The 22,311-nt window shown below is 40.4% G+C and overlaps 1 protein-coding gene across 1 annotated transcript; it reads right to left on the bottom strand.

The window, feature by feature from the left end:
• Window positions 1–627: 627 nt before the first annotated feature.
• On the bottom strand, window positions 628–21,623 carry CAAP1 (caspase activity and apoptosis inhibitor 1). Its single transcript, XM_068929067.1, has 6 exons — window positions 21,311–21,623; window positions 19,949–20,149; window positions 18,299–18,383; window positions 17,307–17,382; window positions 7,615–7,688; window positions 628–2,098 (listed from the first exon to the last, which is right to left on the bottom strand). The coding sequence occupies exons 1-6, from the start codon at window positions 21,440–21,442 to the stop codon at window positions 1,755–1,757; spliced, it is 912 nt and encodes a 303-aa protein (XP_068785168.1). The 5' UTR covers window positions 21,443–21,623; the 3' UTR covers window positions 628–1,754.
• Window positions 21,624–22,311: the final 688 nt, after the last annotated feature.

Here is a 22,311-nt window from a genome sequence, read left to right as displayed (position 1 = left end):
GATTTCTCTCAGCTGTGTTTAATGAAGTTTTTAGTTTGTAATCAAATTTATGCTACATTACATAGTTCCTATTTTACTCATAGTACTGTTGATGCTGGAGGAAAAATCAATCCTACTTTACCTTTAAGAAATATATAAGAAGCTTGCTACTGAAGACATATCTACCAGGAAAAGAAGGGGAAAAAAGGAAAAGGGTTGAAAAAAGGAAAAGAGTTAAAAGGCAAAAGAGGATAACAAATGTTGTGAGAACATTTAAGATATAGTATGACTAGAGCAAGGTCTACAGTAGTATTTCAAAGTAGCATGTAGAAATTATTCTATGCCACTACTGATAAATACCTTGTTTTCTAAACAAGAAAATATCCAGTGTAACAATATGCAACAAATCATTTTACTTAGCAAGGACCACACACACAAACTTCAGACCTTAATGGAAACTGGAGAGTGGGGGGAAGGGAAGGAGGAAGAAAGGGAAGGGTGTGTGTTTCTCTGTGTGTGTGTGTGTTTCTCTGTGTGTGTGTGTGTGTTTCTGTGTGTGTGTGTGTGTGTGTGTGTATAAACATATATACAAGCACACACACATTTTAATATGCAGTTGATTAGCAGCCAAGTATAAAAATACCACTATTTCCCAACAAAATCAGAATGAGTTTAATTATTAGAAGTAATCATATCAGGAAAATGAACTATATAATACAAGTTACTTAAAAAGAAGTATAATTGAAATGGATAATGTAAATTTGTGTTTTTAAAATCCTATATAAAACAAATAAATAAAATGTTTTTTCTCAGAAGCATTTATATTGAAATTCAGCAAATATTCTTATTTACAGTGGGCATGAAATGACTACATCAGTTAAGTATCAAAACCTCAAGGTCTTCTAAACAGTCTCTGATTTGCTGCATTGCCCTAAATATTATGCTAAATATTCAAGAAAAAAGCTTCACAGTCAAGAAAAACACTCTTTTCTTGGTTTCAGTTATGACACAAGATAATAGTGTAGGACAACAAGATTAAATGACCAACAGCATAAAAACCCTGGTGCATGTCAATTCCAGGCATTCTTGTAACTCTGATAATAACATAGTTCAACTGTTCATTTAAAAGCAAAAAAAAACCACCCCAAAAACCAAACAACAACACTTAAGCAATTTAAATTTCTAAAAATTAAGCACCCTTTCAATTTGCCCAAAGTAAACCATCACTCATTTTAACTAACACATTTTCACTGCTATAAGCTGGGCCCCAACGAGAAATAAGCATCTCGCATCACATCACAGAATGCTGAAGGCAGTCACACTACAAAAGATCTCTTCAAAATGGTATTTTTAATGAAAGTACATATAAATCAGTTTTCTCAAATAGTTAACAAGTTGCTTATAAATAAAGTAGCTGGTTAATTTCTAACCAGGGGGTTATAAAGAACTTTGTTCTTTTAACCTTTCTTAAAGGCACCAAGCTCCTGGCATAGCTCTGTACAATCTGTGACTTCTTCTTGATTCATATGAAAAGATAAATCAGTGTCTCTTTGTACTGGGTTAAGTGCAGTGTCAACTCAATCCATTCGTGCAAGTCATAGAAGTGGCATACCAAAGTCAACAATAACAACTATCAATGGTTTAAGCCACAGGTCAGGATACACAATAAGTGTCTGAATGAGGAATGTCATACCCAGTTCAAATATACTTTAGCACTGAAGAGAACTGACATCATGCCCTTCAAAACAAATACTGAAAATTTAAACAAAACCACCTTAGGGCTGTTTTTTCACATCACCGGCTTTCATTAAAGCTTTAATAGCTCTGGCCCTCATCTCAAGCTCCAGGAGCTCCAGCTGTTGTGCTGATGGCTGAACATCTTCTGATGGAGGAACAGGTAAGGCTGTTGCTTTGGGCTCTTTTGGGCTGGATTCTGCCAGCCCCAATATCTCATTCACACTTTTCTCAATGTCCTTCTGAAGGTCATCTATATGACCAGCTCCACTTTTGACAGCATTTTCTTGCACATCTGGACACTCTTCTTCATTGCATGGGCCTTCTATGTCACTATCATATGCATCTGCATTTATGCTGAGGACATCACTATCTTCGCCTTTGCCTGTAACACAAATGTAACAATCATATAGTGTTTCCAGGAAGTCTAAAAGAAAGATTTCCATTTCATCTTAAAAATTGCTTCTGCTTAAAGTGTTTCTCTGCAGATTCAGAGTGCCAAAAATATCTATAAAATAAAGACAACAATTTCCTCTTTTTCCCTCCTCCTCCAATTTTTAAGGCTGATCTAATTTAGACAAGTTTTAATGGATTTTTATTCCAATTTACAAGAACATGCAGCACAGCAAAGCAGCAGTGTCTGGAAAATTTATTCTGTCATACAGCGTTATATGATCTATTTTCCTAATTAAAATGTCAGAAGGTTTTAGATCACAATGAAACCCCTGCAGTGTAAAATGAGAACTGATGCGGGAAGACTCTGGGATTGATCACGGTGTATTATTTGTAAAGTAAACTTAATCTGCAAAATATAATTCAAAAGAAGACACTTTAAAAACTTTCATGTATTTTAAAAGCAGGAGGACATTGTAGCTGAACAGGACACTAAATATTGATAGGAAACTTCCTTTACAGTGCACTTATTCAGAACCTATCACACAAGTATTTCAGATGTATTTAGTTCAGGCCGATAAAATATAGGGAAGGTTCTGGCCCCGGTTTTTAATGCCTACTAAAGTTTGGCTTTATTACAAGAATAATTAGAAAAGGCAGTGCAGTAAAATAAAAGCAAAACTAACAAACCTTCGTAACTGACCTCATAATTTGACTACAGAGAAACTATTGCTTTTGGCACCTTTGCCTCAGAAATTACTAGTGCTTGACCAACCTTTGTATCTCTGGACGGTTACCAATAATATTGGTTTATGCTTAAAGTGAACAGTTCATAGCCAGAGGAAAGTAAAGCCACCGATTCTAAAAGTTTCATAATTTTGCTGGGCAGCACCGCCATGCAACAGCTAAGGCTGTGTCTCCAGTTAGTCAGGAATGAGGGTTTAGAGCTATAGACCTGTATTTTTGAAATACATATAATTTCTTACTATGAAGATTCAAACACAGTTTAAGTAGCTCTTATGTGAGCTACTTTATTCCATAATAATCCTCTAACAAAAATAGTATGTATGTAATATATATTTAGACTGTATGGTAAACCTGTTCGCCTTTACATTTTAAGTCTTTAAAAAAAAATCCAAAAAAAACAAACCTCCTTAAAATTAAGTCTTTTGACATCTGTTTTTAAAATGTTCTCTTTCACTGAGCTGTTTTTAAGAATTACTAGCTTTCTCCATCCATACCTTAGTTCTGAATCTCACATCTCCAGGGCTACAAGTATTACTGATTTGTGAGTATTGCTTATCAACAACGATAAAAAAACCTGATATACTGGAAACCAATGCAAACTAAGCAGTCAGTTTTCTTTATGCTCAGACTACAAAAAAATATATTAATAATGCAGTCTGACGCAAGAGGGACCTATGATTTGAATACCTTTTGCTAATTATGTTCCTATTACTAGCTTTTTTTTTTTCCTTGAAGATGATTACATTTACTGTTTTGTTCTCGGAAAACTTCTGGAAACAATTTACTATCATTCTTCCAGATAAAAACTTTCCTTTGAGGACTTGGGTTTCAGTTCAACACAAATAATTCTGTCCCCTTTCATAAAGGGTAAAGCATCTTTGGAAGAACATTTTTAGAAGTCTTTGTTTTAAGCCGTTAGTGTTTCAGTGCCTTTGATTATAAAGGACTTCTTCAAAAATGCAGTAAAAATAACGGGAGGCATTTCTTGAAAACATAAGCAAGAACTGAAATACTCTGCATGCACATAGTGGATCATATTTGCTTCTTCATCCTTCTGCAAACTCCTCTCATTCAGTGGAAGTTCTGTGCCAAGATTAGCAGTAGAAGAGGGACTACCAAAAATTAAATTTTTCCTTGTTGAAAATTTTAAGCAACAAATCTTAAAAGAAATCAATTTTACTGTTAAGAGAAAGACAAACAGGCTTTAGAAAAAAAATCCAATTCTTCTTAAAAATCCAAACAGAATTGTTTTTTTTGGTGCAAGTATGCATTTACTTATTCATAGCAGAGAAGATAAACCTTTAGAAAACAATTTTCTTTGCTTTTACGACAAAACTGCTATCCTGAGGTGGGAGGAGGAATCAATACCACATACAGAGATATAAGATATAAATGCAGTATGTGTATGGGCCAGGAAGCTGGGCAAAACTGCTTTAGGTTCCACTCAGAATTTGAAGCCTCCAAAAGAGTATAATGCACAGTATTCATATAGCCACATGGACATTTAAATGTTATTTAATTAGCTGATGGACTTCATTTCCCTCTTGGGACAGTTATTTCCGACATTACTGTCTACAGCTAGTCTAAATGAAAATAAAAGAGATAGAAACAGCAAAACTTCTAGTGCTTCACATACAAAATAATACTGGCAGTTGCTATTCAGTGTTCATGTAATGACAGCAATTGACAGATAAAGATCCATGTTAAGGAAGTGGTTTCCTTAAACAGCAGGTACTTATGTGTATATTGTTCATTTATCTGCCTTTGCATTTCCTATTCTGCTAGTCACTGTAGCACCTGAATATCTACCCACTGCAGTTTTGCATTTAAAAAGAGAAAATATGCAGTGCAAAATTTCCCCCTCAGAGATCCAAAAATTGGAGTGTGTACTTCCAGTGGCATTGACTTCAACTGAAATGAGCCAGTCATCAGGAGTGGTGGGTGTTAAGAACCATTTAGATGGCCCTCAGCTCTGCAGTCAGACAAAGCAAAAAAAATCACATATGAAGACTTAAGAGAATGATTAAATTACAAACAGTGTTTTGGCAGACAATTATTATAACGGAAATGTCAAAACAGATTCCTGCAGTCTCATATGATCATTTCAACACGATATAAATCTGGCTCTCAAAGAATCTAGAGAGTAACAACAGCAGCATTAGCAACCACTTATATATCACAGAATCACAGAACAGCCAAGTTTGGAAGGGACCTCTGGAGATCATCTAGTCCAAGCCCCTTGCTCAAGCAGGGTCACCTGGAGCACGTTGCACAGGACCACGTCCGGGCGGGTTTTGAATCTCTCCAGCAAAGGAGACTCCACTACCTCTCTGGGCAACCTGTGACAGTGCTCTGTCACCCTCACAGGAAAGAAGTTTTCCCTCAGGTTCAGACAGAACTTCCCGTGTTCCACTTTGTGTCTGTTGCCTCTTGTCCTGTCGCTGGGCACTGCTGAAAGAAGTCTGGCCCCATCCACTTGACAGCCTCCCTCGAGATATCTATATGCATTGATCAGACCGCCTCTGAGTCTTCTCTTCTCCAGCATAAACAGGCCCAGCTCGCTCAGCCTTGCTTCACAGCAGACATGCTCCAGTCCCTTCATCATCTTAACAGGCCTCTGCTGGACTCCCTCCAGCAGTGCCATGTCTCTCTTGTCCTGGCGAGCCCACAACTGGACACAGTACTCCGGATGTGGCCTGCCCAGGGCTGAGGAGAGGGGGAGGAGCACCTCCCTCCACCTGCTGGCAACACTCTGCCTAATGCACCCCACGATCCCATGCGCCGCCTTGGCCACAAGGGCCCCTTGCTGCCTCCTGCTTCACTTGTTGTCCACCAGCACACCCAGGTGCTGCGCTGCAGAGCTGCTTTGCAGCAGGGCAACCCCCAGCCTCTCCTGCTCCATGGGCTTCTTCCTCCCTAGGTGCGGCAGGGCCAAGGCCCTTGCCTTTGGTGAACTTCAGCAGGTTGCTCTCCGCCCATCTCTCCAGCCTGGCCACGTCCCTCTCAAGGGCAGCACAGCCTTCTGGGCTCTCAGCCTTCTCCCCCCAGTTTAGTATCATCAGCAAGCTTGCTGAGGGTGCGCTCTGTCCCTTCCTCCACGTCATGGATGAATACATTGAACAAGACTGGAGCCAGGACTGACCCCTGGGGGACACCGCTAGCTACAGGCCTCCACCTGGACTCTGCGCCACTGACCGCAACCCTCTGAGCTCTGCCATCCAGCCAGTTCTCCATCCACCTCACCGGCCACTCATCTAGCCCACACCTCCTGAGCGTGCCTATGAGCATGTGATGGGAGAGAGTGTCAAAAGCCTTGCTGAAGTCTAGTGGAAGACAACATCCACTCCTCTGCCCTCACCTACCCAGCCAGTCATTCCATCAGAGAAGATCACCTTCTTGTCCTCCGTATGCTTAGAGATGACCTCCAGGAGGAGCTGAGCTGTTCCCTCAGCTTTCCAGGGCTGGAGGTGAGGCTGACAGGCCTGGAGTTTCCTTGATCTTCCTTCTTGCCCTTTTCGAAGACTGGAGTGACAATGGCTTTCTTCCAGTCCTCAGGCCCTTATCCTTTTCTCCAGGACCTTCCCAAGATGATGGAGAGTGGCCTAGCAATGACGCCCGCCAGCTCCCTCGGCACTCAGGGGTGCATCCCATCGGGGACCATAGATTTGTGGATGTCACGTTTGCCCAAATGATCTCTAACCCGATCCTCCTCCACCAAGGGAGAGTCTTCCTCTCTCCAGACTTTCTCTCTTGTCCCCAGGGTCGGGAATTCCTGAGGGCTGCCCTTATCAGGAAAGACTGAAGCAAAGAAGGCTTTCAGAATCTCTGCCTTCTCTGTATCCGTCATTACCAGGGCACCCACCCCATTCAGCAGCGGGCCCACGTTTTCCCTAGTCATCCTTTGGCTCTTGATCTATTTGAAGAAGCCCTTCCTGTTGTCCTTGACATCCCTTGCCAGATTTAACTCCAAATGGGCCTTAGCCTTCCTTGTCGCATCCCTGCATACTCGGACAATATGCTTGTATTACTTGCAAGTGGCCTGTCCCCTTTCCCACCTTCTGTAGACTTCCTTCTTCTGTTGGAGTTTTGCCAGGAGTTCCTTGCTCATCCATGCAGGTCTCCTGCCCACTTTGCTGGACTTCTTACTCAGAGGGATGCACTGCTCTTGAGCCTGGAGGAAGTGATGCTTGAATATTAACCAGCTTCCTTGGACCCCACTTCCTCCTAGGGCCCTACCCCAGGAGATTCCTCCAAGTAGGTCTGTGAAGAGGCCGAAGTTAGCTCTCTTGAAGTCCAGGGTTGCGATCCTACTTATTGCCCTGCTTCCTCCTTGCAGGATCCTGGACTCCACCATCCCAAGAAACTGAAAAGACTCAAGTTTCTCTTTAGCTGAAAAGCTAGATATGAGGAGCCAAAGACGACTTGCAAGAGCCTTCAGTCATGTCCCCCTCCACTACATTCCCTACTCCCGATGCTAAACTAGCAAGCTTTGAAGAGCTGTGATTCGCTTATTCAAGCTACAAAACCCTCCAGTCCCACAGAACTGAGGAGCCAACATTTCTACAATGAACTTTTTCAATGATCCCTTGTCCTTTTTTGCAACTGGGCCTGATGGAGAGGCTGTAACCCTGTGCCATCTGATTCCTCTGAGGATGCTTCTCTGTGATTAAAGCTACCGTTCAAGAGATAGGTACGAGCTATTTAGAACTAGTCACTAGCCTAGCATCAGGAGTACAAAATTTCCATTTCTCTACTGCATACCTTGTTTTGATTCCTGACCTTCGAGCTTGTTGTCTTCTCTCAGAGATGAAGTAGAGTCTATACTGTTGTCCTGTCTGGAGGTAAATAAGAAGACATTTTTGTCTATGCATTTTACAACATAAAGAGGACTTTTCAAAGAAATGTCTGCTTTACATTAAAGAAACTATACGGTGGTAGGCTGAAATGCCAGCTACTGTATAAAAAAAGTGAAACAAATTCACATACTGCTATTCTAAGCACTTGAGAAAAAGCTTTTTCACTTTGCTCTCCCTAATAATACACAACGCTAAAGTAATTGCTCTCATTACACTAGTACTTCAGAATAATAACCCTCAGTGGCAGTATCTCCCTAATATGAGGAGCCTGTCTCCAAAACTCAAAAACAAATCACCACACAGCTAAATAATTTGAAAACTATACTTTCAGTTGTATTCAAATACTATTTATTCTTTTATTTTCGAATTAAGTAGCTGTTTTCATGAAGGAACTATTACCCTACCACCACCTACCTTTCCTGTAGGAAAATCCCACATTTTTACAAAGAATTGCTTTTTAAAAGCAAATGCTTTTAAACTATTATGTTCTGTTCAGTCTCTGTTTCTCCACTTTAATATACACAAATTTTTCCTGCATTTTAAGGATTTTTGCATTCGACCTTTAAGGTTTCATATGCTTTATATACGGTATAAGGAAGAGACGTTTCTGTGAAACGTTCATCCTCCCTCCTACATCTCCCACATGCACTACTTATGTGAGTTGTGAAAATATAAATGAGAAATTGTGAAATATACAGGAAGAAGGAAGGACTGTGTTCACAGAAGGTCCCAAAACCACAGCTGCAGTCCACATATTTAATGAGCATTTTGACAGCAGAATTGCCAGCTTCTTAGGTTTAAAACACATTATATTCATATGGAATCAATGCAGCCAATCTGTCTGTAGGAGCTAAAACAGTACCATAAAAAGGACAGAGATATTGTGATATCACAGATGTAAACATAATGACTTTAGTAACTTGTTTTCCAGTAATGGCCTGAAAGCTTTTCCTAAAGCTGAATACAGATTCATTTTCCTAAGGCTGTCAAAAATGTATTTTTGTTTCAGAAGTCCAATGATCATGGTAGGATGGAGAACATGGCAATATTTCTAGCCAGATTGGTTCAGAGAGTTATTTTGATGGTTATTGCCTTTTCTACAGTAGCAAAGGTTACAAATCAATTCACTCTGTTTCTCCTACATGTTTTGTGCCCACTGCAACATAAACACTTATGCAGATATGAAACAAATGAAAACAGCCGCTCTTTCTCATTATCATATGGACATAGCATTCAAAAAAAAAAAAGACTAAAAAATGCTTTGCATCAGTAGAAAATGATCACTTTAAGTACAGAACTCCAAGAGAAATCTACTGCCAATTGGCATTATTCTAAACTAGGGTTAGACTATTTACTGTGATATATTTTTCTCTGAACATCTCATTGGTGTGTTTTCCTTTAAGTCTGCTTCCCTACTTACTCATCTCAAAAAGTATTCTCCTAAGCCTAGCTTTGTATAATTTCTGTTTCACATTCCACTCCCAGAAAGGACTGAGAAAGAAAGAGCAGATACAAACTAGATGTACAAATAGATATATTGAACAGAAAGCTGTGCATATAGGCTAATCTCCTTATAAAAATCACTCAAACTTTGCCTGCTCATGTACAAAGAATTTACTCATTTATTTTCTATTTCAGTCCTCAGTTTTGCACCAGAAAGGCCAGAGGTGTTCCAAGATGGATTACAGCCTGCACCTGTTAGATGCAGAATAAGCCCAGGAGTTCTGCAAATAAATTGAGTCTCCTGTATTTGACGGATTAAACTTGTTAACCAGGGTCTTCTGTCATGAGGAGGAAAAAACAACAGATAATATGACACTACCACGCTCAGTCTATTAGGGGGACCAAGCAAAGGAAAGGGTATCAGGAAACGTTTTCCCACTCGTACACATAGACATACAATTACAGTTAACTGAGTCCCATCTCAATTACTACTCCAGTGAGCCTGCATAGTGTAGCCTGGGGTAAATGCAACAATCCCTCCCACTTCTCAGTGTCATGCTCCAGGCAGTGGCTTGGAAGCAAAGCCTAACTGGTGCTCTGCTTTTAGACAGCATCAGACATCACATAGCGATGTTTCTCCACTGATCTCTACTACTGGATGGGATTATGTTCGGTGCCAGCACAGACTGTCAATTAAATCAGTCCACAATGGTATCACAGCACGCCTTTGCAGGAATTTCAGGTTTTGTTCTCCTGACACCTGCAGAGGCACAGCCAAGGCTCGCCAAGCTTAGTTCTTGTTTGCACTGTCCTGTCCATTACGTTATGTGACTATGTGTTAATCACCATCAACAGAGAGGCCCAGTGAGGAGCAGAACAATGACAAGCAAAACAACTCCAGTAATCTAATCAGTGCAGGGACAGTAGCCTGACCGAGCTGCTCCTAGGGCTGCCAAAGGAAAGCAACCAGCCCATTGTCCAGATCTGAAACCTCATGAGACCAGTCAACTGCAGAGGCTCTCCAGATCACCCTACAGACTGAAGGGTCTCCTTATGGGATGCCACAAACTGCACCTGGGGACTGTGTAAAACTTACTACGGGATGTTTTTAAGAGCATTGTGGAAATGTGTGAGACATTATGGGAAGTTTAGAGAAAGGATTAAAGGTGAGAAAGGGGGATAACAGGGGCCAGTACAGCATAAACAGGTTGCTTGTTAGTACATTTTTCTGGCCAAACCCTGCACCTGATAACTGGAGTCTATTCTGTCTTCATATTAAACTCTACTGCTAACTATTCTTGTGAATGAGTGAGCTCATGTGTATGTAAGTAAGTGCCAGCAACTGGACAGACTGGTGTATGCATACACTTGCTTAGGGAACTTCAATACTGTGCCTTAGTGTGCATGCAGATATATGTAATTTCGGACCACACTTCAAGTTAAGATTAACCAGCAAGGGGGATAAGAGGTTTCGAAGCCAGTTATCAGAGAGACTGTAAGGTCTGGGGCGACGTTCCAGAGAGAGACTGGGATTTGCAAGCAGGCAGCTGGAAGGACCACATGTCCAAGCTAGATATTGAAGAAACCAGGGGACTAAGAGTCAGCTACTACAGACATCTTAGGTCTGGACCAGCTACCGGAGAGACTTATGCATTGCACACGCATGCATATGCAATGCAAGTCCGAATACCAGCAGCTGGAGTGGGGCCGTAAACCTGGGGGGCTCATACATCCAAGTGCAAGCAACCAGGGAGACTAAGGGATCTGGGACTTGCTACTGGATTGATTGAGGGTCAAAGGCCATCTACACACTCATACATTAATACACATATATGTGCATTTATTCCACAAGTAGTCTTCCATCCTGATCAGCTGGAGAAGAGGAACAGGATGAGGCCATCCATACTGTTAGCTTGTGCAAGTGCTACTCCTAGCAACTTTAGCAACTCCTGCCACTGTCAACCACAATTCAGCAATACTCAGTCACCCAACTCTTGACCAAGATGAAGTCACAAGGCCCTCATAATAACTACTCATCACTAAGAGCAAAAGGTGCAGGGTCTGCAAGCTTCTGCCACTCCTATCCCATCCTCTCTCTCACACACATACTTCATCCTTTTGAACTGAGTGGTCATCTCAGCGCCTGATAGCAACGTGTTGCTTGGGAAGCTCCGATTTTGTGCAATTATATAGTTTTCAAAAAGAAAAAGTCAAGAAACTTCAAGTCCTTGATAATAAAGTTCTTATTTCCCAGAGTCCTGAAGCCAAATTTCACTGAAGAAATACAATTACCCATTTAACAGAAATTTCAGAGTGACCTCTATGGAGCTTGTTTCAAACACAGACAGAGAAACGAATTACAACTCTTTTTTTTTGGTAGCTATTAAAAGAAATTATCAACTAAAAAAATCACACATCAAAACTTGCTGTAAAAATCTATCCCTGTTGCCTAAACAGTACCAACGGCTACAGTAAAACAGGCTCCTATAAAGACTATCTACTGTCAGAAAAACAATTTTTCAATCCCAGAAGTAATCTTTTACAGCATATTTTACTTTATCAGAACTGGCTGGGTTGGACTGGACTGTTGAGCAAGCTTCTCTACTTAATAGTCAGGTATTTTGCACCATCTTGTGGCCAGCCACCAGTAGTTCAGTTTACAGCTCAGTTTTGCTCTCTGCCCATTAACCTTATTGGTAAGCAACATTTTTTTCAAAACCGGAAAAACAGATTTAAGAAAGGGGAATGTAAATTGCACCTCTAAACAATGGGAGCAGAAGACATATTAATCTAAAACTAAGGTAATGACACAGTGTAGAAATCTACTATCTTCTTCTTTCATGTCAGCGTTGCTTAGTAAGTGACCACATTAATTTGGAGCTCTTTTTATGTTATCAAAGGTTATCTCTCCCTTAGAATGATAGCTAAGTTCAAGGTCACTCTTCAAAGAGACAAACCATGATTTTTTTTTTAAAATAGAGAAGATTTTTTTTAAAATAGAGCAAGGAATCTTCACTCAACAAATTTTAACAGCATGTTCTTTTCAGCAGAGAGGATCTCTGCTGAAGTTGGCTGTAAACTGAAGTTTGCTCTACTCTGGCCTTTCATGCTGTTATGCCCCACAGCAGCACAATGCTTAGCTGGGCTTCATGCACTTGCGTTCTGTGCAACACCCAGTACTTTCAGGAATTTGCATAGCTATCAGGTAATCAGGGGTCGAGGGCGAGTTGGTACCACAGTTTTAGCAGATTATGCACAGTGCAGTAAGATATCAGCAGAGGTTAGGGAAAAGGCTACTGGCTGGAGGTGTGGACAGCTACAGACTGGAGTTCCAAGCAACAGCAGTAGCTGGGTGTTGGTGATCCAACAAGAAAGAAGAGATCTGTGGCAGAAACAGCAAAGGTTATGAATTACTGGACTAGAGGACAATCTGACAACATGAGGTACCATCCTAAGGCTTTAAATACCTGTACATTTGACTAGAAAAAATGGACTCTATCCAGCTCCAAAGCTGTTTTGGAGAAATTCCAGTCTGCAGATCAAGCCTCATCAAGGCTTGATGAATTAACCTTAAAACATAAGTCACTTGCTTATACTAAAGTTCAAGGCCTCACATTTTCCTTACAGGACTTCTTAATGGTCATTAAGAAACATTCGACTAAACTCTGGAGTGAGGCTTGAGCTCCTCTGACATAAAGAAAATGTACACACCTAAGGTAAATTGTCTCTTTGCAGTTTCACTTCTAAAAATCCCTTCTATAAATTATAAATTCCCATAAGCTCCCTGCAACTTTTTTTCAATTAAAGTGTAGGCTTCCAAGGCAAATGAGTACTAAAATGATTAACGGCAACAATTGGGGGGGGGGGGGGGGGCACAGAAAAAAATCCTTATGAACTACTGCCCCCATGAAAAACTATGTCAAATGACAGATTCTAATCAAACAGTTAATTGTGCTACGAAAAGTCCTTCAGTCCCATTACAAGCGCAGTACAAGACCACAATGAGAACAAAAGACAGTGAACAGATGCCAAGTGCTAATACATCCTACTCAGTGACTCAGGTAATCCGTTCTTCCAGTGATTCCAAATGGCGGAGATAATCAAATTGTCCTAGAGTAGTCAAACATCAGATAGCAATTGCATGTTTGAGATCAGTTCAGTATCCAGGAGCAAGAGATGTTAAAACAAAGGAAACATTTAAACTGATAACCTTTCTAAAAGAAACTGAGCAAAAATTGTACTTGTGACAGCAAAGTAGCAAAAAGCCTTTAAAACTCTTCCAGCTGTGAATATTAAACTGCAAGTTTTCACATGTTGAAGTCATAAGCACATGAAATTTCAGAGCAAAAGATAATTTGCTCCCATTACACACATTAACATACGATCACTATAAACTATAATGGTATGTTTCTTCTCATACTACATGTTCTGTTACTACAGCCAATAATACACTTTCAGTCCTTCTGTCAGAGCATATTTAAAGAAACAGTTCAGGAAATGCAAGAGAAATAGCTTAAGAACGTGTTTATACCTTTGAAATGAGATGGAAAGAATGCATAGGTGGTTTTGAAGGATGCTAATTGGCTGACTCCTTTCAACTAACAGTGCCATTTAGTTGGAAAGCTTGGCCTACAGCAATTCTCTTGACTCAACAGTATTCCGTGACGGAACAGAAAGACAGAAACAAATAAAAGTAAAGATTTGAAAACTGTCTACTTAAGTTCTCAAAGGACCACATCTATTGTAACAGCAATTTTCAGTTTTTGGCAAACATAGGTCCTGATGCTTCTGTCCTTCTGCATTATTATGAATGACAGAATAAATGTTTTTGCATGCTGATGGAAAGAGCCGAAGCTTTTTACAGAGCTGAACTTTTAAGAAAAGCCTCAGAATCTCAGAATGAGGACCTCCATGTATGTATCAGAAAAATGAAGGTTGAAACTGCAATTACAGACATGATGCTATCTAAGGGCTTCAGATTAAGATCTGAGTTTTGCGACTTGGAATCATCTCTATACCTAGAGAAGCTTCTCTAAATGCCTGCTACTTTCAGGTACACAGATGAAGTTAGATTTAAGCAGGTCTTTGGAGATAGATGTGTATTTGCATAGTTGGGGGGGGGGGAAGCATAATATGAACAATACACTCTTCCAGGAAAGCCTCTGTATTTTGATATTTTTGATTCTCTTCACATGTGTTGGTTTAAGCCTTCTGGATTGCTACTGATAAACAGGCATTGCTGAAGCTTGTAAATATTTTTTTAAACCAGAACTGGGACCAAAGAAACAAATCAAGCTCATCTTCCTAACAAGATAATAAATCCGACTAGATTGTCACATTTACATGTCCATCCAAGCAACCAAGACAAAGAGGATTTAAAACAAAAAAAAGTTCTAAAGTTCTATTATTGATATAATGCAGAAAAATGTAGCCTTTTACAAGAAACAAAACACTGACAAATTATACTGAATCTTCAGTGAGAGTATAAACAAAGGAATTGCTATTTTTTTCTGAAAAACCTTTTCTCTTCCCAGGACAGATAAATTTGCCCATTTAAACTCAAATATAATCAAAAACATTAACGACCATAAATAACATAAGGTTACTTCAGCAACAGTGTTTTTGCTCTTTCTTCACTGTTGCATCTTCAACTTCTCTGCTACTGACTTGCTGCTGCTCTGGCTGACACATTTGTTTGAAGTTCTTCAAAGTTACACTTATATTCTCACACAGGTTGAGAAAAAAACCTCAATTGAAAGGAGAAAGATAAACGTACCACAACTCCCACACCAAAATATCATGCCTCTGCAGTTTGGAGGAGTTTGAAGTATCAAAGTCTTCTAACAGTACGGAGAGGGAGTTACAAGAAGCAGAGGCATCTCAACAATTCTCTCTTTCAGTCAGAGCCTGTCAGTTTCTTGTTCTGCTTTAATACTTTCTTCTCAATTTTGCTATCATCACTGCTCACTTCTTTCTCATCAGCTAAGTAAAGTGACCTAGCTATTTAGTTTCTTAGCAGAAATGCTATTAGCATTGCAGCAAAGATTAAAGAAGTTGATCAGTTTTAATTCTGCTGCACTTTTACATAGCTATGAGAGAGATTAGACGACGCCAAATCACTTTAGTTACCCACTGTTTATGCCTAGAAGGTTTTCTGTACAGTAGTGAGGACGGTAAACTCAAACACAGTTTAGATCCTACAGATGTTCATGCTGTTTTCCTGGGAAAGCTTCCTACTTGACATGGCCAAGTGGCACAGGCTTGCTCAATGCCTTCAGACAGAATTACAATTTTTAACTAGTGACTATTTTTTCTTTATTCTGTTGCATTTTATTTATTAAGTGACAATAATTTCCACCTTGTAGATTTCTCCCAGCTCAAGTCATTACTTTATTCACATACTGAGTAAAATTTTACTCAGTCTTCTGCAGCTGGAGGTTATAATTAAATGTTTTGAACAGTGGGTTTGAAATACCTTGGGGCCATGGAACTACCGTCCCGAAATCTGGCAGCATGGAATGAGCCATTCCTCTCTGCAATAAAGATCTTCTGAATTAGGCCTTTAAAAATATATAGATATATCTATATCTCTCACAGAATTCCTTCAGATATCAACATTGTGTGTCATTTTTCATGATGTTCTTAGCCAACAAGTCCACCCTATTTAAAAGTTCACTGGTAAAACATCAGTCACTGGTAAAGAAACTTTACATAAAGAGACCTGACATTTAGTTAAAAAAAAAAAAAAAAAAAAAAACACAAAACAAGGAACTGTTCAGCAGAAGGTAAAGACCAAAAGATTATATTAGTCCACATAAATTCACAGACCATGTGAAAAACAAAGCAAAGAGGACAATACAGTCCGAGTAGCTCCCAATGGAAACCTAAAAGAAACAGTGTCAGAGGGTACTAAAATTGCACCACACTTGGAAAAAATTGAAACATCACACATCTTATTATCTCTACATTCCATAGAGTTTTTCTGCTTTTAAGAACCTGACGTGTGACAAGACGAGATTAAAGAAAACCACTTTAATAACTTCATAACCTCTTTAGGCCAAAATTAAGATGAGAAACTAGGTCTGTTGACTCAAAACACTGATGAGACTGTGACATTTGAAGTACTGTCATCATCCCTCCCATCTCTCTATTTCAATTTAGTAAATACAGAAGAACTAACTAAATGAGCAACTAAAAGGTATCTTAATCAGCCCAAACCTGGTATAAGTCAACTATGTCTCAAGAGTGATTATTAAGTTTATGCACTGCATCTGTGGACCAGCTGTAACTGAGTCAGCATCCAAGAACGCAAAATTACAGCTTTCATACAGGATTGTTGTATTGTAAGAACAGGACTGGACTCATAACAGTTGATATATTGTGCCTGATGACGTAACTTTTTTTTTTCCCCCCTTAACTACTTTCCTTAAAAAGTCTCAGACAGGGTTCACTCCTTCTGTAAAGGAGGGAATCAGTAACATGTTACGCAGGACTTTTCTCTTTAAAAGACAGAACTAAAACACAAGGATGTTAAGAAGTGTTGTCCTTTTTAAAACTGACTGATGCCAGCCCAGCAATAAGCAACCAGTAACCTCTACTTGAAATCCTAAACGTTATATAAGGTCCACAGCAGAGAGCATGGTATCAGGTGAGTGACAGCACTACTCCAACTGGAGCACGAAACAAAGACCGCAGGAGGAGGGGGGAAAAGGAAGAGATCTCTCAGCTGAACCGAAAATAACTCTTAGCACTGTTCACTGACTTAAACGTGAAGGGGTTATTCAACCTGCTTTAACTCAGTGAAAGAGGGTTAAACTAAATTATATTACAACACTTTTGCTGAAGGCTAAGTGTGTGCATAGTTCGATTTGCACTACAACTCAACTGGTAAGCAATAATGCCACTACAAAATTCAGTTATGTGCCTAAGACAAATTCGATGCTATAGAGTGACAAAGCCATGTTTTTAAGTTTAAGTAACATTTTAAGTAATGCTGCTAGCAATAACAGATCATTGTCATTCCACTGGATTAACCTCATAATTAAGGATATAGTGATTAGGTCTTTCAATGTTATGTTTGCTCATTTCTCATGAGAAATCCAGGTATCGTTCAGTATTTCTAAATTAAATTTCAAAGTGTTTTCTTTTACTCACTGACTGACTGATTCACCTCCAGTCTTGTCTCCTCCATCTGCATCCTCATCAGTATCAGAATCAGCTCCATTCTTGCCTAAACATATACAATTTCAAACATATGAAAATTCAACCAAGGAACAGACTTACTGTTACATAGTTAGTTTCGATGATTAATTCTACTTGAGCTAAGGAGAATTTTTTTCCCCCTCTGAAAGAAATGTACTAAAATTCAACTTACCCGTGCACAAAAAGTGATTTCTGAAATAGCTACTTGCCACAAGCTAAGACTAGCATTTTTATAGCATTCTTCTATTGTATTTAATTACTTAATAACCGAGAATTGGTATTTCTAGTACTGAAGTCAAGCATAAGAAACACGAAGAACTAATAGAAAATGCCCTGCCAAATGGAAGTACCAGAGCACTCCACGTAATTGACAAGATAGTAACATTATTTCAGAAGCTAGCCCTTAAATATCAACTGTAAATTCAATAAGGTATTGAAAAGCTAGAATGCCATATCCTAAACAAGGCATGCAAACTGTATGTCTCAGCAGAGCACAGGCATGCACGCACCAAAGACCTTTTACCTACACTGAGTGCAATTGCTAATACTACAATACGTCACAATTCTCCCTGGAGAGATCCAGGAGGCAGCTTAACGTTAATTTACCTAAAGCAATGGATTTCAAACAATATTTCTACATTCCTAACTTTGTTTGTTTACCCTGAAATCCAAAAATTTTATTTTTGAGTGTTAAGGACAGGAAACTTATACTGCTGTGCTCCAAACAGGTCCCTAAGAGCTTCTGAAACTGTTGGATGACTTCATTCGAGTTTAAAAGATCAAAAACAGGATATATAGTAGTACAGATATATGCTGTAGATTCAAAATAGGATATATCACCTGCACACAGAGAAAAGACCTGAAGGCAGCCTTACTTTTTTTTTTTTTTTTTTTTTTTAAAAAGGGGATCACTGTACATTACAGAAGAAAAGTTTCATTCATACCTTCAAGAATCTTCAACAGTTTTTTTTCAGATAACAGCTCCAACTGCTCCAAGCAAAGCCTTTTAATTTCCTCCATGGAACAGTTCTAAGAAGACAGATAAGACATATCACGAGCTACTAAACATTTCTCAGGACAGAACGATATGAACGATATGAAAGATAGAAAGCTCTCCAATCCAATCCCACTAAAGTGAAGCTAATATAGATTGCAAGTCCCTTCTCTATTCCGACTTGCATTGATGCAATTACTGAAAAGCCCCAGGTAGGTGTTTCAATTGTAACAGTCACCAAAAATTATGCTTTTGAAAAATTAAGCAATAAATAGTATCGGTTACTTGACCTACAGCTGGGAATCTTCATTGTCGTTGTAACACTGAGCAGTGGAAACACTGAGGCATAGCAGTTCAGTATGAAACAGTAAGCCAATTGTAGTCCAGATTACTCCTAATTCTCCATTACTATGAAACACGTGGATTACATAACCCAGTCTGCACAGACCAGGGCTGACTGTAGGATTCAAACTCAGAAACTGAAGCAAACACTGCTATTGACAAAACACCAACAGGAAACATGAGAAATATTAAATTATGATCCATTTCTCAGGCTTCATATGTACCTTTCTCATGCTTCATACATAACATATAAGCTTCATAACTCATGTATACAACACCTTGTCACAAAGCGTATGCGTTTCCCAGTTAACTTCGTATTTTTTTAAACCTTTTCGAACATCATCCAGTTCTGTCAAAGTCTGGACAGAGTCCTCTTTATGAAGTGATAGTTCATTTAGAAGCATGAAACTATGATGCATGTACATGTATCAAAATTAGCAAGTGCTGAGCACATTGTAACACTGATGCTACTGTAGGTTTAGCTCTACACCACAAAGTTCTTTGCTTCCAATTCAGTAATGCTTTTGCCTCCACTGACTCCAGACCTCCTTTCTTCTCCCAGAGAACAACAGATGAGATTGCATGCAATTCATTAAGAGCTTACAGTGAGTAAACACTGCCTCAGTTATATTCACAACGTGACTCTCAGATTAACACAAAAACTGAAAAACAATCAAACATTTTACCTGCAGATTCTTCCGCACAGGCTGCTATTCTAATTTCTTTACTGAGTCCTCTAGTTCACAAGACTCAAAAGTGCATGTTCCAAGCCAGTAAAACTCTAGAGATAGAGTCCACAGAAGTTACAATTTCTAGAAGCTATTTATCCAGGAGGGCTTTTATTGCTTTGCCTCAGACTTTAAATTAATGACATACAAAGAAACTCAGCTGACACAAATATAATTCAAACTTTCATAACAAATCAGCACAAGTATTACTGAATAACGTTACTGAATTAACTATTTATCCAGTTATGGAACCCCATTTGCATATGACTAACCAGTACAGATGAAAGGTGTAAAAATAAACAGCCTGCAACTCAGCAACAGCTGAGCCACAGAAAAAGCATTAAGTTAGAACTATACCAAATCTCAAAAATGTCCCACTTTCAAACTTTACATAACCTTGATTTAAGAAATAAGATAGGCAGGTTTTTAGTTGGAAGCCCTCTAGACTTAATAGAGAAAGGTGGTTTCTTCCAAAAGCTTGCTTCTTCAAGCTTGCAAAATCAGTATAAAAAGCAAATGTATATTAGTACCTTTAAAATATCAGGCAGCATCTTCTGTAGTTTCTTCTCCCCTATGACACAGAAACACTGTTGAAGCATTTCTTTTTTGTCTGCGATGTAGAAACTGACTGGTTTGAGTGACACGCTGAGATCTAATCCACCTTCCTCTATATCACTGGGTTGCTCAGCTTCTTCCTCTTTTTCTCCAGATGGTACATTGCATTTTGCTTCCTAAAATTGAGTGGGAAAATACAGTTTCCATGTTTTCCAGTGAACTAGAAAAGAAGAAAACTTACAGCTTCATTTGTGCTAGCAATAGTTCTTCCTTCAGAACTTTTTACCATTGCAAGTGACTTACAAGCTTCCAAATATTGCTTTAGTTTGAAAGGTAATTGCACTGGGAAAGTTGCATAAAGATGGTTTCGGTACATAAGAGAAACTTTTACAACCCTTTAAGAGGCAAAGAGTAGTTTTCACTATCAATGAGAAAGTACTATCTGCAAATGAAATTGATTCATTTAGTTGTGCTGTAAACATAAATAGAAGCAGCAATAAATCAATTTCTCCTTTTTCCTCTTCTTTTTTTTTTTTTGTTTTGCACAGTTAAAGCATTAATCCGTTAACTTAAAAGTACCCTGCTGAAATTGAGATTTGCAAGCAATACCATTTGTAAGATAGTTTTCTGAAAAAAAAAAAAAAAAGTGAGTTTCATATCAGAAAGTTCTATCAGTGGAAGACATGTACAGTTAACAGACAAGAATATATTTTGAAGGTGCTGAGATTCACTCAGGAATTAGATTCATGTGGCCTGCAGTGTACCTCAGAGCCAAAACTTATTAGAATACACCCATAGTTTTGAAAAACGAGCGTCACAATTCAGGTCATCGCTAAACTTGTGTTCTAGGTCACTTTTCCCAGGCCAAACACACACAAGTTTTCCCTTGACACGTGCATGACCACCACCACGCTGCTTCTCTTCCTTGCCATAGCTCTGTGCCTGCCTTTGCTCTGCGTTTGCCTCTAGTGAGCCAGGATTCTCTCTTCCATCCAGCTTCACACAGGTAAGTTTTGACTAGACGTAACTGACCCTGTGTTTGTGCCACTGAAACGTAAGCATAAAACACACATAATACAGGTCCGAAGAGAATGCGACGGCAATGAACCAGCCGAGAAGAGGAAGCAGGCGCCTAAGAGGAAGCAGGCGCCTGCAAACTAAGCTTCCCCACACGCAGAGAAGACAGCGCCAGGCCTCGCCCGCAGGGGCCGCCACGAAAGGCGGGCAAAGCACAGGAACTGCCAGGAGAAGGACCTCAGCGCCCCCTCGCTCCGACACGGCGGGGAGAAGATACCGGCCACCCCGGCAGAGGCCACCGCCCGCCCTCCCAGAGTTACCTCCGGAACACCATGGCTGGACTCTGTGCTCCGCCGCTTCCTCTCGCTGCCACCCGGCCCCGAGGCTCCCTCCGGGCAAGCGGAGCGAGAGCGGCGCCGCTTCTTCTCCTTTGAGGACTTCCGGCCTGGCATCGCCCCGCCGGCACCCGCCCGCCGCGGCCGTTGGCGCCGCACTCCTCCCCACCCCCACAACCCCAACGGTCACATGCGAGCCGCGGCACGAGCCAACCGCCCCGCGCAGGGCCCGGCCTTCCGCGCTTCCGGAGAGACCTGATAGGCCGCCTCCCCAGACGTCAGCGCCCTTCCGGAGGGCGGAGAGGGACCGCGCGCTGGCGGTGGGGGGCGGGGCTCCGCCGGGGGCTGGCCCCGCCCCCGAGGCGCAGCGCGCGCGAGCAGCCGTTGGCGGCCGTTGGGGACGCTCCCCTGGCGGGGCGGCAGCAGGCCGCGCCTGAGGGCGGGGTGGGGGTGTCCCGGCGCGCCTCGGCCCGCCCCCGCGCTCGCCTTTGGCGCGAAAATGGGACTGTTTCCGAGGTGTAGGCAAACAACTTACTTGTGCATGTATGTCTGATTTCTCCGCAATGACTATTTAATCCTGAACTGATTTCACCTGTTACTAATTAGCATGAACACCCTTTCCGTGGCAGCTTTTAGAAACAGAGGAGCCTGTCAGAAGTCTTTTAGACATCCAGATAGATGTCATCCATCCAAGCAAATCCAAGCAGCCAAATCACGTGGTCTGTGTACTCATGTCACCTGTAAAAATCTGAATAGATTTGTAAGATGTCCTGTCTACAAAAGCCCAACTTTCGTATATTTTCCTCCATATGTACTGCATCTGTTCTTTTCTATAATCCATACAGTCTGCCCAACAGAGCATCCCATTTAGCTATTGTTCCACGGATCCAACTTGCAGACCTTTTCAAAAATTTGTGCTGCAGTTTGCTGTTCCAAGCCTCTGGTAGGAAGTGTTAAGCAATAGGTGGCATGTGACAATGCATAGC

The sequence above is a fragment of the Struthio camelus genome, chromosome Z (genome assembly GCF_040807025.1).
Source record: "Struthio camelus isolate bStrCam1 chromosome Z, bStrCam1.hap1, whole genome shotgun sequence".
NCBI classification, from domain to species: domain Eukaryota; kingdom Metazoa; phylum Chordata; class Aves; order Struthioniformes; family Struthionidae; genus Struthio; species Struthio camelus.
Note: the sequence above shows the minus strand (reverse complement) of the source record. Positions and strands in the feature narration are given on the sequence as shown.